General features: G+C 45.9%; 1 protein-coding gene across 1 annotated transcript in view; it reads left to right on the top strand.

Moving 5' to 3' along the window:
* The window catches only part of LOC130303245 (oocyte zinc finger protein XlCOF7.1-like), a gene marked incomplete at its 5' end in the record, with an annotated part of 65692 nt that extends 50673 nt beyond the window's left edge, over positions 1-15019 (top strand). The window contains 4 exons of the mRNA XM_056551768.1: positions 4487-4613; positions 4697-4761; positions 4928-5213; positions 14159-15019. Coding sequence (XP_056407743.1) covers positions 4487-4613; positions 4697-4761; positions 4928-5213; positions 14159-14970 — 1290 coding nt within the window. The remainder of the gene's footprint in view (positions 1-4486; positions 4614-4696; positions 4762-4927; positions 5214-14158) is intronic.
* Between the last annotated feature and the right edge of the window lie 618 nt (positions 15020-15637).

The following is a 15637-nucleotide window of genomic DNA, read 5'->3' as shown; positions in this document are numbered from 1 at the left end:
ATGGAGGGGTCTGGTGATGACTGGAGAGGTGACACTGCTGGGACATTATATAGTAATGGAGGGGTCTGGTGATGACTGGAGAGGTGACCCTGCTGGGACATTATACAGTAATGGAGGGGTCTGGTGATGAGTGGAGAGGTGACACTGCTGGGACCTTATACAGTAATGGAGGGGTCTGGTGATGACTGGAGAGGTGACACTGCTGGGAATGCTGGGACATTATGCAGTAATGGAGGGGTCTGGTGATGACTGGAGAGGTGACACTGCTGGGACATTATACAGTAATGGAGGGGTCTGGTGATGACTGGAGAGGTGACACTGCTGGGACATTATACAGTAATGGAGGGGTCTGGTGATGACTGGAGAGGTGACACTGCTGGGACATTATACAGTAATGGAGGGGTCTGGTGATGACTGGAGAGGTGACACTGCTGGGACATTATACAGTAATGGAGGGGTCTGGTGATGACTGGAGAGGTGACACTGCTGGGACATTATACAGTAATGGAGGGGTCTGGTGATGACTGGAGAGGTGACACTGCTGGGACATTATACAGTAATGGAGGGGTCTGGTGATGACTGGAGAGGTGACACTGCTGGGACATTATACAGTAATGGAGGGGTCTGGTGATGACTGGAGAGGTGACACTGCTGGGACATTATACAGTAATGGAGGGGTCTGGTGATGACTGGAGAGGTGACACTGCTGGGACATTATACAGTAATGGAGGGGTCTGGTGATGACTGGAGAGGTGACACTGCTGGGACATTATACAGTAATGGAGGGGTCTGGTGATGACTGGAGAGGTGACACTGCTGGGACATTATACAGTAATGGAGGGGTCTGGTGATGACTGGAGAGGTGACACTGCTGGGACATTATACAGTAATGGAGGCGTCTGGTGATGACTGGAGAGGTGACACTGCTGGGAATGCTGGGACATTATACAGTAATGGAGGGGTCTGGTGATGACTGGAGAGGTGACCCTGCTGGGACATTATACAGTAATGGAGGGGTCTGGTGATGACTGGAGAGGTGACACTGTGGGGACATTATACAGTAATGGAGGGGGTCTGGTGATGACTGGAGAGGTGACACTGCTGGGACATTATACAGTAATGGAGGGGTCTGGTGATGACTGGAGAGGTGACACTGCAGGGAATGCTGGGACATTATACAGTAATGGACGGGTCTGGTGATGACTGGAGAGGTGACACTGCTGGGACATTATACAGTAATGGAGGGGTCTGGTGATGACTGGAGAGGTGACACTGCTGGGACATTATACAGTAATGGAGGAGTCTGGTGATGACTGGAGAGGTGACACTGCTGGGACATTATACAGTAATGGAGGGGTCTGGTGATGACTGGAGAGGTGACACTGCTGGGACATTATACAGTAATGGAGGGGTCTGGTGATGACTGGAGAGGTGACACTGCTGGGACATTATACAGTAATGGAGGGGTCTGGTGATGACTGGAGAGGTGACACTGCTGGGACATTATACAGTAATGGAGGGGTCTGGTGATGACTGGAGAGGTGACACTGCTGGGAATGCTGGGACATTATACAGTAATGGAGGGGTCTGGTGATGACTGGAGAGGTGACACTGCTGGGACATTATACAGTAATGGAGGGGTCTGGTGATGACTGGAGAGGTGACACTGCTGGGAATGCTGGGACATTATACAGTAATGGAGGGGTCTGGTGATGACTGGAGAGGTGACACTGCTGGGACCTTATACAGTAATGGAGGGGTCTGGTGATGAATGGAGAGGTGACACTGCTGGGACATTATACAGTAATGGAGGGGTCTGGTGATGACTGGAGAGGTGACACTGCTGGGAATGCTAGGACATTATACAGTAATGGGGGGGTCTGGTGATGACTGGAGAGGTGACACTGCTGGGACATTATACAGTAATGGAGGGGTCTGGTGATGACTGGAGAGGTGACACTGCTGGGACATTATACAGTAATGGAGGGGTCTGGTGATGACTAGAGAGGTGACACTGCTGGGAATGCTGGGACATTATACAGTAATGGAGGGGTCTGGTGATGACTGGAGAGGTGACACTGCTGGGACATTATACAGTAATGGAGGGGTCTGGTGATGACTGGAGAGGTGACACTGCTGGGAATGCTGGGACATTATACAGTAATGGAGGGGTCTGGTGATGACCGGAGAGGTGACACTGCTGGGACATTATACAGTAATGGAGGGGTCTGGTGATGACTGGAGAGGTGACACTGCTGGGAATGCTGGGACATTATACAGTAATGGACGGGTCTGGTGATGACTGGAGAGGTGACACTGCTGGGACATTATACAGTAATGGAGGGGTCTGGTGATGATTGGAGAGGTGACCCTGCTGGGATATTATACAGTAATGGAGGGGTCTGGTGATGACTGGAGAGGTGACACTGCTGGGACATTATACAGTAATGGAGGGGTCTGGTGATGACTGGAGAGGTGACACTGCTGGGACATTATACAGTAATGAAGGGGTCTGGTGATGACTGGAGAGGTGACACTGCTGGGACATTATACAGTAATGGAGGGGTCTGGTGATGACTGGAGAGGTGACACTGCTGGGAATGCTGGGACATTATACAGTAATGGAGGGGTCTGGTGATGACTGGAGAGGTGACCCTGCTGGGACATTATACAGTAATGGAGGGGTCTGGTGATGAGTGGAGAGGTGACACTGCTGGGACCTTATACAGTAATGGAGGGGTCTGGTGATGACTGGAGAGGTGACACTGCTGGGACATTATACAGTAATGGAGGGGTCTGGTGATGACTGGAGAGGTGACACTGCTGGGAATGCTGGGACATTATACAGTAATGGAGGGGTCTGGTAATGACTGGAGAGGTGACACTGCTGGGACATTATACAGTAATGGAGGGGTCTGTGATGACTGGAGAGGTGACACTGCTGGGACATTATACAGTAATGGAGGGGTCTGGTGATGACTGGAGAGGTGACACTGCTGGGACCTTATACAGTAATGGAGGGGTCTGGTGATGACTGGAGAGGTGACACTGCTGGGACATTATACAGTAATGGAGGAGTCTGGTGATGACTGGAGAGGTGACACTGCTGGGAATGCTGGGACATTATACAGTAATGGCGGGGTCTGGTGAGGAATAGAGAGGTGACACTGCTGGGAATGCTGGGACATTACATAGTTACATAGTTACATAGTTAGTATGGTTGAAAAAAGACATACGTCCATCAAGTCCAACCAGGGGATTGAAGGGAAGGATGTAAGGGGATAAGGGGAAGGCATGTAGTTTTATATTTCTTCATAAGCATTAATGTTATTTTGTTCCAGGAATGTATCTAATCCTGCTTTAAAGCTGTTAATTGTTCCTGCTGTGACCAGTTCCTGAGGTAGACCGTTCCATAAATTCACAGTCGCCCCTTGAGACTAAACCTTTTCTTCTCCAGACGGAGGGAGTGCCTCCTCGTCCTTTGGGGGGGTTTAACCTGGAACAGTTTTTCTCCATATTTTTTGTATGGGCCATTAATATACTTATATACGTTTATCATATCCCCCCTTAAACGTCTCTTCTCAAGACTAAACAATTGTAACTCCTTTAATCGCTCCTCATAGCTAAGATGTTCCATGCCCCATATTAGTTTAGTCGCACGTCTCTGAACCCTTTCCAACTCTGCAGTGTCCCTTTTATGAACAGGTGCCCAAAACTGAACAGCATATTCCAGGTGAGGCCGTACCAATGCTTTATAAAGGGCGAGTATTATGTCCCTGTCCCTTGAGTCCATGCCTCTTTTTATACATGACAATATCCTGCCGGCTTTGGAAGCAGCAGCCTGACATTGTGCTATTCTGTAGTCTGTGATCTACAAGTCACCCAGATCCTTCTCTACCAGTGACTCTGATAGTTTAATCCCCCCTAAGACATACGATGCTGCAGGTTATTAGTACCCAGATGCATAACTTTACATTTATCCACATTGAACCTCATTTGCCAAGTGGATGCCCAGACACTTAGTCTATCCAAGTCATCTTGTAACTTATGCACATCCTCTATATACATTATACAGTAACACCACTGGAGGGGTCTGGTGATGACTGGAGAGGTGACACTGCTGGGACATTATACAGTAATGGAGGGGTCTGGTGATGACTGGAGAGGTGACACTGCTGGGAATGCTGGGACATTATACAGTAATGGAGGGGTCTGGTGATGACTGGAGAGGTGACACTGCTGGGACATTATACAGTAATGGAGGGGTCTGGTGATGACTGGAGAGGTGACACTGCTGGGACATTATACAGTAATGGAGGGGTCTGGTGATGACTGGAGAGGTGACACTGCTGGGAATGCTGGGACATTATACAGTAATGGAGGGGTCTGGTGATGACTGGAGAGGTGACCCTGCTGGGAATGCTGGGACATTATACAGTAACACCACTGGAGGGGTCGGGGTGATGACTGTATCATTATGTGTCAGGTTCCTATAAGGTGTCAGGACGTGGCGGTCTATTTCTCCATGGAGGAGTGGGAGTATGTAGAAGGACACAAGGATCAGTACAAGGATCAGGTCATGATGGAGGATCAGCAGCCCCTCACATCACCAGGTAATAGACATGACTATATACACACGTCCTCTCATTATTTGTATGTAAAGAATGAATTCAGTGTCTGTATGTGTTCCCTACAGTCAGATCCAGTAAGAGAACAGCACCAGAGAGGTGTCCCCGTCCTCTTCTTCCACAGGATGATCAGGTAGATGGAGATATTCCCTATGATCTGTAGAAGGGCTGTGAAGCTCTTGTGGTCAGTCCCCTCACCCTCCATGACTCCTCGTCTCCTGCTCATCTATAACATCCCATGTGACTTCTCCTACTGTCTGATGACTTTTACTATATTTATTCCACATGTTATGAATCAGGGAGAAGATCCGAACAATATTAATGCTGCAGAGACAGATGTGAGTGGTAATGAGCAGTATAAGGAGGACATTCCTACAGAGAAAGATCTGATCTATATTAATGCTACAGACATAAAGAAAGAAGAAGAAGAAACAGATGTGAGCGGTGATGAGCAGTATAAGGAGAACATTCCTACAGGAAAAGATCTGATCTATATTAATGCTACAGACATAAAGAAAGAAGAAGAGACAGATATGAGCGGTGATGAGCAGTATAAGGAGGACATTCCTACAGGTAACCTCCCAGGTGAATAGTAACCACAAATGCAGAGAACAGTCACAGATTCTACTTAGTCACCGAATGTAATACATTTTTTATGGCATTTTTTAAAGGGGTACTCCGATGAAAAAACATTTTTTTATCAACTGGTGCTAAGTTATAAGTTAGAATTGTAAATTACTTCTATTTATAAATAGTTATCCTTCCAGTACTAATCAGCTGCTGAATGCTCCAGAGGAAGTTGTGTAGTAATTTCCAGTTTGACCACACTGTTCTTCGCTGCCACCTCTGTCCATGTCAACAACTGTCCAGAGCAGGAGAGATCGATAGATTCTACCCTCTGTTTGTGGCAGAGAACCAAGCCGTAGAGGAGTATGTTACAGATGGACTGTCCCAGGGGTTCATCCACAAATCTAGTTGAGGCCCCTGGGATTGGTGAGTTGAGGCCCCTGGGATTGGTGAGTTGAGGCCCCTGGGATTGGTGAGTTGAGGCCCCTGGGATTGGTGAGTTGAGGCCCCTGGGATTGGTGAGTTGAGGCCCCTGGGATTGGTGAGTTGAGGCCCCTGGGATTGGTGAGTTGAGGCCCCTGGGATTGGTGAGTTGAGGCCCCTGGGATTGGTGAGTTGAGGCCCCTGGGATTGGTGAGTTGAGGCCCCTGGGATTGGTGAGTTGAGGCCCCTGGGTTTGGTGAGTTGAGGCCCCTGGGATTGGTGAGTTGAGGCCCCTGGGATTGGTGAGTTGAGGCCCCTGGGATTGGTGAGTTGAGGCCCCTGGGATTGGTGAGTTGAGGCCCCTGGGATTGGTGAGTTGAGGCCCCTGGGATTGGTGAGTTGGGGCCCCTGGGATTGGTGAGTTGAGGCCCCTGGGATTGGTGAGTTGAGGCCCCTGGGATTGGTGAGTTGAGGCCCCTGGGATTGGTGAGTTGAGGCCCCTTGGATTGGTGAGTTGAGGCCCCTGGGATTGGTGAGTTGAGGCCCCTGGGATTGGTGAGTTGAGGCCCCTGGGATTGGTGAGTTGAGGCCCCTGGGATTGGTGAGTTGAGGCCCCTGGGATTGGTGAGTTGAGGCCCCTGGGATTGGTGAGTTGAGGCCCCTGGGATTGGTGAGTTGGGGCCCCTGGGATTGGTGAGTTGAGGCCCCTGGGATTGGTGAGTTGAGGCCCCTGGGACTGGTGAGTTGGGGCCCCTGGGATTGGTGAGTTGAGGCCCCTGGGATTGGTGAGTTGGGGCCCCTGGGATTGGTGAGTTGGGGCCCCTGGGATTGGTGAGTTGAGGCCCCTGGGATTGGTGAGTTGAGGCCCCTGGTATTGGTGAGTTGGGGCCCCTGGGATTGGTGAGTTGGGGCCCCTGGGATTGGTGAGTTGAGGCCCCTGGGATTGGTGAGTTGAGGCCCCTGGGATTGGTGAGTTGAGGCCCCTGGGATTGGTGAGTTGAGGCCCCTGGGATTGGTGAGTTGGGGCCCCTGGGATTGGTGAGTTGAGGCCCCTGGGATTGGTGAGTTGAGGCCCCTGGGATTGGTGAGTTGAGGCCCCTGGGATTGGTGAGTTGAGGCCCCTGGGATTGGTGAGTTGAGGCCCCTGGGATTGATGAGTTGAGGCCCTGTATCAATCGCAGGGGCCTCAATCACATTACAGTCTTATCCAAAGTAACTTATAGAGAATCTGACCCCTTGTTCTCCACACTAAAGCCAATATACGGGGTTATAGTGAGGTAAACAGCTTTACAAAGAGGGGTCACTTACTCACATCCGTGTAGTATATGCAGAGTTCCGGCGCTGTAATCTTTAGCTGCTTTGCTACGTTGTGAGAGATTGTTCTGTATTACAAACTGGAGAAATGTGAATTCCACGAAGGTCACAAACGTTTTCCACCCTGAAAGCTGCCGTCACCACAGCTCCCATCCTGGGTCACCACAACCCAGCTTTCCCGTTCATACGATGCGTCTGAGACAGAATAGGTGTCTCACCTTCCTACCCCAGAGAGACCATTTTATCCTTATAGCTTTATTACCAGGAAACGTTCCTCAGTGGCCATCATTTGTCCCTCAAGGAGTGGCCGCACTTGTCTGTGGGTACTACCGGACCTATTCTAATTCTTATGGATCACAAACACTTCATTTACCTCCCTGCGGCCAAATGTTTATCTCTAGGACAGGCTAGGTGGGCTCTCTTCTTCTTCTCCCCATTTTATTATGTGTCTCCTTTCTTCTTGGCACTAAGAACACTAAGGCCGGGTTCAAATGGCTGAAAATGTGCAGAATGAACACCCAGAAATCATGGACGGACATTCCGCACATTTAAATGATCCGATGCAATCACTACACCTCACTACACCTTGACGGGGTCGGATTATGAGGTCTGCAGTATCCTTGACTCCCATATGTCCAGGGGCGGCCTCCAGTATCTAATCCTCTGGAAAGGCTATGGAGCAGAGGAACGGTCCTGGGTTCCAGCTACAGATGTACGTTCTCCTCCCCTTCTTCGTGCCTTTCATGCTTAATTCCTTCACACATCTGTTGCTCCCTTATGTGGAGGGTTTGTTTAGAGGTGGGTACTGTGAGGGCTCTTGCCTTTCCTTTGTTCCACTTCTGGTTTCTCAGACAACAAAACCTCCCTGCTGGGTCCTGGCTATTTAACGGCTTGTTACTGTTGTTCCTGATTGTGATTCCATTTATAACCCTGGTCTGGCTGACATCCACTCTTGGTCCTAATCCTGGTTCTGACTTTTGGGTGTCCTGACTTTGGCTATTCCGGAGTACCAGCTTTGGTTCCTGACCCCTGGCTGTGTGTTTGACCTGGTTTCCACTATAGTTTATTTTTGTATTTTCTTATTTTTATTTATTTATTTATTTTTATTTTTATTAATGATGCAGCAAATTTTCATTTTTTTACATTTTTTATTTTATCCTCCTCGTCTTGTAATAGACATAGACATGTTTTTTGCAGGATCCACTGTACTTGTTAATGAAATCCTTCATTTCTTCATTTTCCATAAAATATTCTGTAAAATTTGAAAAATTATTATCTGTGAGGTGAAACTGAAAAGAAAATGCAATTTTTCCAATTTGATTCTTAGGTCAGTACGATTTTAAATGATACCCAATTACTAGTTTAAAAGGAATTTCAGATTCTTAAAAAAAAAATGAATATGCTGAAATATGCCCTGAGCTGACCTCTATAACTTTTTATGTTAATCACTGTAAGGCCACTTGGTTTTTTTTCTGTCAGTTTTTGACTCTGGTCGACTCATTTCTGCCCTGTATCCGGTTTTCTGACTGGACCTAGTAGTATACTACAGTTTTAGGTCTGGTCAGAAAACCAGATGCGGGTTGAAAATGAGGCGACCGGAGTCAAACGGTGACTCTGGTCGGCTCATTAAAGTCAATGGATTCCAGCGTTGGTCCGGCTGGGGTACGGGAGCTCACGGTTTCCCCCGGCAGCCGCAGGCTGATAACGTGGTGTGAAAGCGCCCTGAGTCATGTGATAAGTCTGACCCACAAAAATCAGTGTTTAATGTGTCAGGGGAAGTGGTCAGTCTTAGGTCAGCTGACTCCCTATGAACTACAGGATGACATCATCACATATCAGATTATCCTGGCAGCTCCCAGAAACCTCCTCTCCCAGCTCTATCTGTATATTGCTGCTGTCTTTATGGGATCAGGATATATAGCAGTTATACACCTTCCCTCCAGCTCTATCTGTATATTGCTGCTGTCTTTATGGGATCAGGATATATAGCAGTTATACACCTTCCCTCCAGCTCTATCTGTATATTGCTGCTGTCTTTATGGAATCAGGATATATAGCAGTTATACACCTTCCCTCCAGCTCTATCTGTATACTGCTGCTGTCTTTATGGGATCAGGATATATAGCAGTTATACACCTTCCCTCCAGCTCTATCTGTATACTGCTGCTATCTCTATGGGATCAGGATATATATTAGTTATACACCTCCCCTCCAGCTCTATCTGTATACTGCTGCTATCTCTATGGGATCAGGATATATATTAGTTATACATCTCCCCTCCAGCTCTATCTGTATACTGCTGCTATCTCTATGGGATCAGGATATATATTAGTTATACACCTCCCCTCCAGCTCTATCTGTATACTGCTGCTATCTCTATGGGATCAGGATATATAGTAGTTATACACCTCCCCTCCAGCTCTATCTGTATACTGCTGCTATCCCTATGGGATCAGGATATATAGTAGTTATACATCTCCCCTCCAGCTCTATCTGTATACTGCTGCTATCTCTATGGGATCAGGATATATAGTAGTTATACACCTCCCCTCCAGCTCTATCTGTATACTGCTGCTATCCCTATGGGATCAGGATATATAGTAGTTATACATCTCCCCTCCAGCTCTATCTGTATACTGCTGCTATCTCTATGGGATCAGGATATATAGTAGTTATACACCTCCCCTCCAGCTCTATCTGTATACTGCTGCTATCTCTATGGGATCAGGATATATAGTAGTTATATACCTCCCCTAAGGCTGTGTTCATACATTGCATATTTGCCAGGATTTTTCAAAACTGCATAAAAATTATGCTGTTACCATAGTTGCACAAATTGCGGAAAACTATGTAACCATGGAAACGTGTGAACTAATCTGAAGACTTCAAATCTACAGAAAACAACTAAATTGTGAATATAGGTAAAGTTTTGCAATATTTAAAAAAAAAAACACTCACCTTGAATAAGAAAGTGCCCTGATAAGTTCCATAAGGTATGGGGGGGGGGGGGGGTGTGGTTCTCTCTCGGCTTTCACCTCTCTTCTGTCCTCCGCACTCTTGGCTCCTCCTTTTAACCCTTTCCTCTTCTGTCTTTCTCCTTCCTTTCTTCCCCCATGATCAGACATTTTATCCTTTGGATAGGGGATAAGATGTCTGTGGGCAGAGTACCCCTTTAACCCCTTAAGGACCAAGGACGTACCAGTACGTCCTTGGTCCTGCTCTCCTGATATAACGCGGGGTTACACAGTAACCCCGCGTCATATCATGGCGGGCCCGGCGTCATAGTGAAGCCGGGACCCGCCTCCAATAGTGCGCAGCGCCGATCGCGGTGCCGCGCGCTATTAACCCTTTAGCCACGCGCTCAGAGCTGAGCCGCGCAGCTAAAAGTGAAAGTGAAAGTTGACGGCTAGCTCAGTCGGGCTGTTCGGGATAGCCGCGGCTAATCGCGGCATCCCGAACAGCTGACAGGACAGCGGGAGGGCCCCTACCTGCCTTCTCGCTGTCCGATCGCCAAATGACTGCTCAGTGCCTGAGATCCAGACCTGAGCAGTCATGCGGCAGAATCGTTGATCACTGGTTTCTTATGAGAAACCAGTGATCAATGATGAAGATCAGTGTGTGCAGTGTTATAGGTCCCTATGGGATAACAATGATCATTATAAGAGATCAGTGTGTGCAGTGTTATAGGTCCCTATGGGATAACAATGATCAGTATAAGAGATCAGTGTGTGCAGTGTTATAGGTCCCTATGGGATAATAATGATCAGTATAAGAGATCAGTGTTTGCAGTGTTATAGGTCCCTATGGGATAACAATGATCAGTATAAGAGATCAGTGTGTGCAGTGTTATAGGTCCCTATGGGATAACAATGATCAGTATAAGAGATCAGTGTGTGCAGTGTTATAGGTCCCTATGGGATAACAATGATCAGTGTGTGCAGTGTTATAGGTCCCTATGGGATAACAATGATCAGTGTGTGCAGCGTTATAGGTCCCTATGGGATAACAATGATCAGTATAAGAGATCAGTGTGTGCAGTGTTATAGGTCCCTATGGGATAATAATGATCAGTATAAGAGATCAGTGTTTGCAGTGTTATAGGTCCCTATGGGATAACAATGATCAGTATAAGAGATCAGTGTGTGCAGTGTTATAGGTCCCTATGGGATAACAATGATCAGTATAAGAGATCAGTGTGTGCAGTGTAATGGGTCCCTATGGGATAACAATGATCAGTGTGTGCAGTGTTATAGGTCCCTATGGGATAACAATGATCAGTGTGTGCAGTGTTATAGGTCCCTATGGGACCTATAACACTGCACAAAAAAAGTGGGAAAAAAAAGTGAATAAAGATCATTTAACTCCTCCCCTATTAAAAGTTTGAATCACCCCCCTTTTCCAATAAAAAAAAAAACAGTGTAAATAAAAATAAACATATATGGTATCACGGCGTGCGTAAATGTCCGAATTATAAAAATATATCATTAATTAAACCGCTCGGTCAATGGTGTGCACGCAAAAAAATTCCAAAGTCCAAAGTAGTGCATTTTTGGTCACTTTTTATATAATTTAAAAATGAATAAAAAGCGATCAATAAGTACTATCAATGCAAAAATGGAACCGATAAAAACTTCAGATCACGGCGCAAAAAATGAGTCCTCATACTGCCCCATACGCGGAAAAATAAAAAAGTTATAGGGGTCAGAAGATGACAATTTTAAACGTATTAATTTTCCTGCATGTAGTTATGATTTTTTCCAGAAGTCCGACAAAATCACCTATATAAGTAGGGGATCATTATAACCGTATGGACCTACAGAATAAAGATAAGGTGTCATTTTTACCAAAAAATGTACTACGTAGAAACGGAAGCCCCCAAAAGTTACAAAACAGCAGGTTTTTTTTCAATTTTGTCGCACAATGATTTTTTTTCCGTTTCACCGTAGATTTTTGGGCAAAATGACTGACGTCATTACAAAGTAGAATTGGTGGCGCAAAAAAAAAGCAATCATATGGATTTTTAGGTGCAAAATTGAAAGAGTTACGATTTTTTAAAGGCAAGGAGCAAAAAACAAAAATGCAAAAACGGAAAACCCCCCGGTCCTTAAGGGGTTAAGGTTCCCGGTTTAGGTTGTATTGTGTCTGTAGTCAGTGACTGTGTTATGCAGCTGTCCTCACTCTGTATACATCATGCTGTGCTGAATGGGATTTTGTCATAGACTTCCATGGTCTGTGCTTACACTGTACGTCTCTTTACTCACTTTTTACTAAAATAAGTTTAAATAAAAAATTTAAAAAAACAGAGTAAAAGATAACGCTATGTTATACATACCGATCGTACCAACCTGATTTATGAGGAGAACAAGTCAATTTTACTGCACATAACATGATTGCTAGGACTCTGTCACTGCCGGGACTCTGCTATTCATACAGCCTGTCTATGGTCGGCTCTAATGGATCAATGCAGTAAATACCGTATTTATCGGGGTATACCACACACCGGCCTATAACACGCACCCTCATTTTACCAAGGATATTTGGGTAAAAAAAGTTTTTTACCCAAATATCCATGGTAAAATAAGGGTGCGTGTGTGCGCGTGTATACCCCGATATACCCCCAGGAAAGGCAGGGGGAGAGAGGCCGTCGCTGCCCGCTTCTCTCCCCCTGCCTTTCCTGGGGGTCTAGAGCCCTGATGCCGGCCCTTCTCACCCCCTAGCCAGGGGGAGAGAAGCGGCGCCGACAGCCAGGGGGTGAGAAGGGGCAGCGGCACCGTTGCCTCCCTCCATCCCTGGTGGCATAATTACCTGGGTCGGGTCCGTGCTGCTATAGGCCTCCGGCGTGCGTCCCCTGCGTCGTTGCTATGCACAGCGTGGCGCTCGGACGTCATGCGCCGCGCCGTGCAGCGCATAGCAACGACGAAGGGGCGCACGCCGGGGGCCTGCAGCAGCGCGGACCCGACCCAGGTAATTATGCCACCGGGGATGGGGGAGGCAACGGGGCAGCGGCGCCGGCAATGGGTGCCGCTGCCCCTTCTCTCCCCCTGGCTATCGGCGCCGGTACCGATAGTCAGGGGGACAGAACAGGCAGCGGCACCGATAGCCAGGGGGTGAGAAGGGCCGGAAGCAGGGTTCTAGACCCCAGGAAAGGCAGGGGGAGAGAAGCGGGCAGCGACGGCCTCTCTCCCCCTGCCTTTCCTGGGGCGGTATCGGCGAATAACACGCACATAGACTTTAGGCTAAAAATTTTAGCCTAAAAAGTACGTGTTATACGCCGATAAATACGGTACTGTACTGATCTGTATGAGCAATCCAATGACTGCTCATACAAGTCCTATAGAGGGACCAAAAAGTGTTAAAAAAAATTTTTTTTAAGATTTAAAAAAAAAAATGTTAACCCCCCCTCCAATAATATTTTAACTTTTTTGTTGTAAAAATGTAAAGCAATTTTTGTTTTAATTGTTTTTAGAAAGCAGTAAAGCGTAACAAAAACTATGCAAATTAGATATCCCTGTGATCGTATGGACCTGACCTATATTTTAATGCACAGTTAATACAATGTAAGATCCGTCCCACAAAACAACAAGCTCTCAAATGCAGCGTAGATGCAGTGTTCCTGGGTTGTTAAGGGGTTAAAGGGGTATTCCAGTTAAAGTTAGTGTAGTCCATAATATAGTGTCTGTACCTGTGTGTGACTGTTTTCTTACAATTCTTATGTGATTTTCACCCCAATATTTATTTTTAACAGCATACAAAATGACTGTTGTCTCAGATTTTTCCCAGGTTGTAATGTGGCTGAGACCTGACATCACTAGTCACCTGATGACAGGTAGCCTGTCTGCTTCAATGGGTGGAGCGATCGCTTGGTGGGAGAGAGATCAATCTACAACTAATGCAACAGCTGTAGGCACCCTGATTGAAAACCACAGGTCTTTTGAATGGGTGCAGCTCATTTATGTTTCAATGGATGGGGGTGGCTGATGTGTGGGAGGGAGTAAAATGGAATTATGGGATTTGTAGGCAAAGAAGGAAACTCAAACAGGAAATACCAATTCACAAAAAGCTAGCCACAGTGTTATGGTAATCTCACAACATAGCCATTTAGCCCCAAGACAAGTGCAGATCCTTCCTAAGCATGTCCATTACTGTCTGCCAGGTACGTACTAAAATCACCTTATGGTGGAGAACCCCTTTAATACTGATAATAAAATCTGTGTTATTCTCTGCAGATTCTTGTAGCAGGAGATCAGAGGAGAATCTTATATCTTCAGATTATAAAGCAGATGATGATATCACACAAGATACATATGAAGAACATTCCATTATCCCAGATACACCCTCAGCCCTTCACAGCCAAGATCTGTCATCTCATCCTTATATACAGGTCCTGTCTTCTCAGTCATCACAGGATGTTCAGCAAAAAAACGGTCACAGAAGGGGTGTTGGACATCAACAAGCTCATACAGGAAAGAAACCATATTCATGCTCAGAATGTGGGAAATGTTTTAGTTTTAAATCAGGTCTTGTTACACATCAAAGAACTCACACAGGAGAGAAGCCATTTTCATGTTCAGAATGTGGGAAATGTTTTAATCAGAAATCAATTCTTGTTGTACATAAAAGAACTCACACAGGAGAGAAGCCATTTTCATGTTCAGAATGTGGGAAATGTTTTGCTTTTCAATCAGGTCTTGTTAGACATCAAAGAACTCACACAGGAGAGAAGCCGTTTTCATGTTCAGAATGTGGGAAATGTTTTACTTTTCAATCAAGTCTTGTTCAACATCAAAGAACTCACACAGGAGAGAAGCCATTTTCATGTTCAAAATGTGGGAAATGTTTTACTCAGAAACCGCATCTTGTTGTACATCAAATAACTCACACAGGAGAGAAGCCATTTTCATGTTCAAAATGTGGGAAATGTTTTACTAAGAAATCAAGTCTTCATCAGCATCAAAGAAAAGAACTCACACAGGGGAGAAGTCAATTCAGAGGAATAATTGATGCAGATAACACATCTATAAATTATCCATGTACATAGGATATCTGACATTTATACATATATCATATACTGCATCTCCAAACTTGTTACCAATTTTTAAGAAGTTCTCTATATTATATGATTTATTATTCTTATATTCATCTCTGCACACTGGACTTATAATAAATGTAATATTGTCCCTGACGTTGTATATAGGGAATGTAACGCGTCAGTGTTGTCCCCGCCCCCTTCTCATTATGATTATAGAGACTTTAATTCAAGGCATCAGACAGGATCCGCGCGTCTCCCTTGAAGATCGTCTCTTCTGAACATAAGACGCTGCAGATACTTTTATTTATCACAAACCCTAGACCAGCGTTTCCCGTCTTGACGTCTATTTTCGGTCTCAGATCATAAAATCCATTTTTCTATATGAGAAGTCGTCAATATGTCAGCGTCCCCCGGGTTCAGTAAACATCGGTGTAATTCTTTTCCTTTTCTTTGTCCTCCCCGGGGTATAAAATCCCTAGAGATCTGATCACATCTGGTACAAGATCTCTTTACTTCACACTTTGCGCCATTATTACACGGATTGAAGACCCAGTTACATGCTCGTAAATTCCCATATATGTCGTGGATTGGAAGGAAAAAGGTTCTTTATTCTTTTACATAAACAATTGCATAACAAATACAAAGTAATAAAGTTTACCTCTTCAAGAAGTTGCTC

Source organism: Hyla sarda, unplaced genomic scaffold (assembly GCF_029499605.1).
Source record: "Hyla sarda isolate aHylSar1 unplaced genomic scaffold, aHylSar1.hap1 scaffold_1202, whole genome shotgun sequence".
Taxonomy (NCBI): domain Eukaryota; kingdom Metazoa; phylum Chordata; class Amphibia; order Anura; family Hylidae; genus Hyla; species Hyla sarda.
The sequence above is the reverse complement of the archived record's forward strand: the minus strand, read 5'-3'. Positions and strand labels throughout refer to the sequence as shown.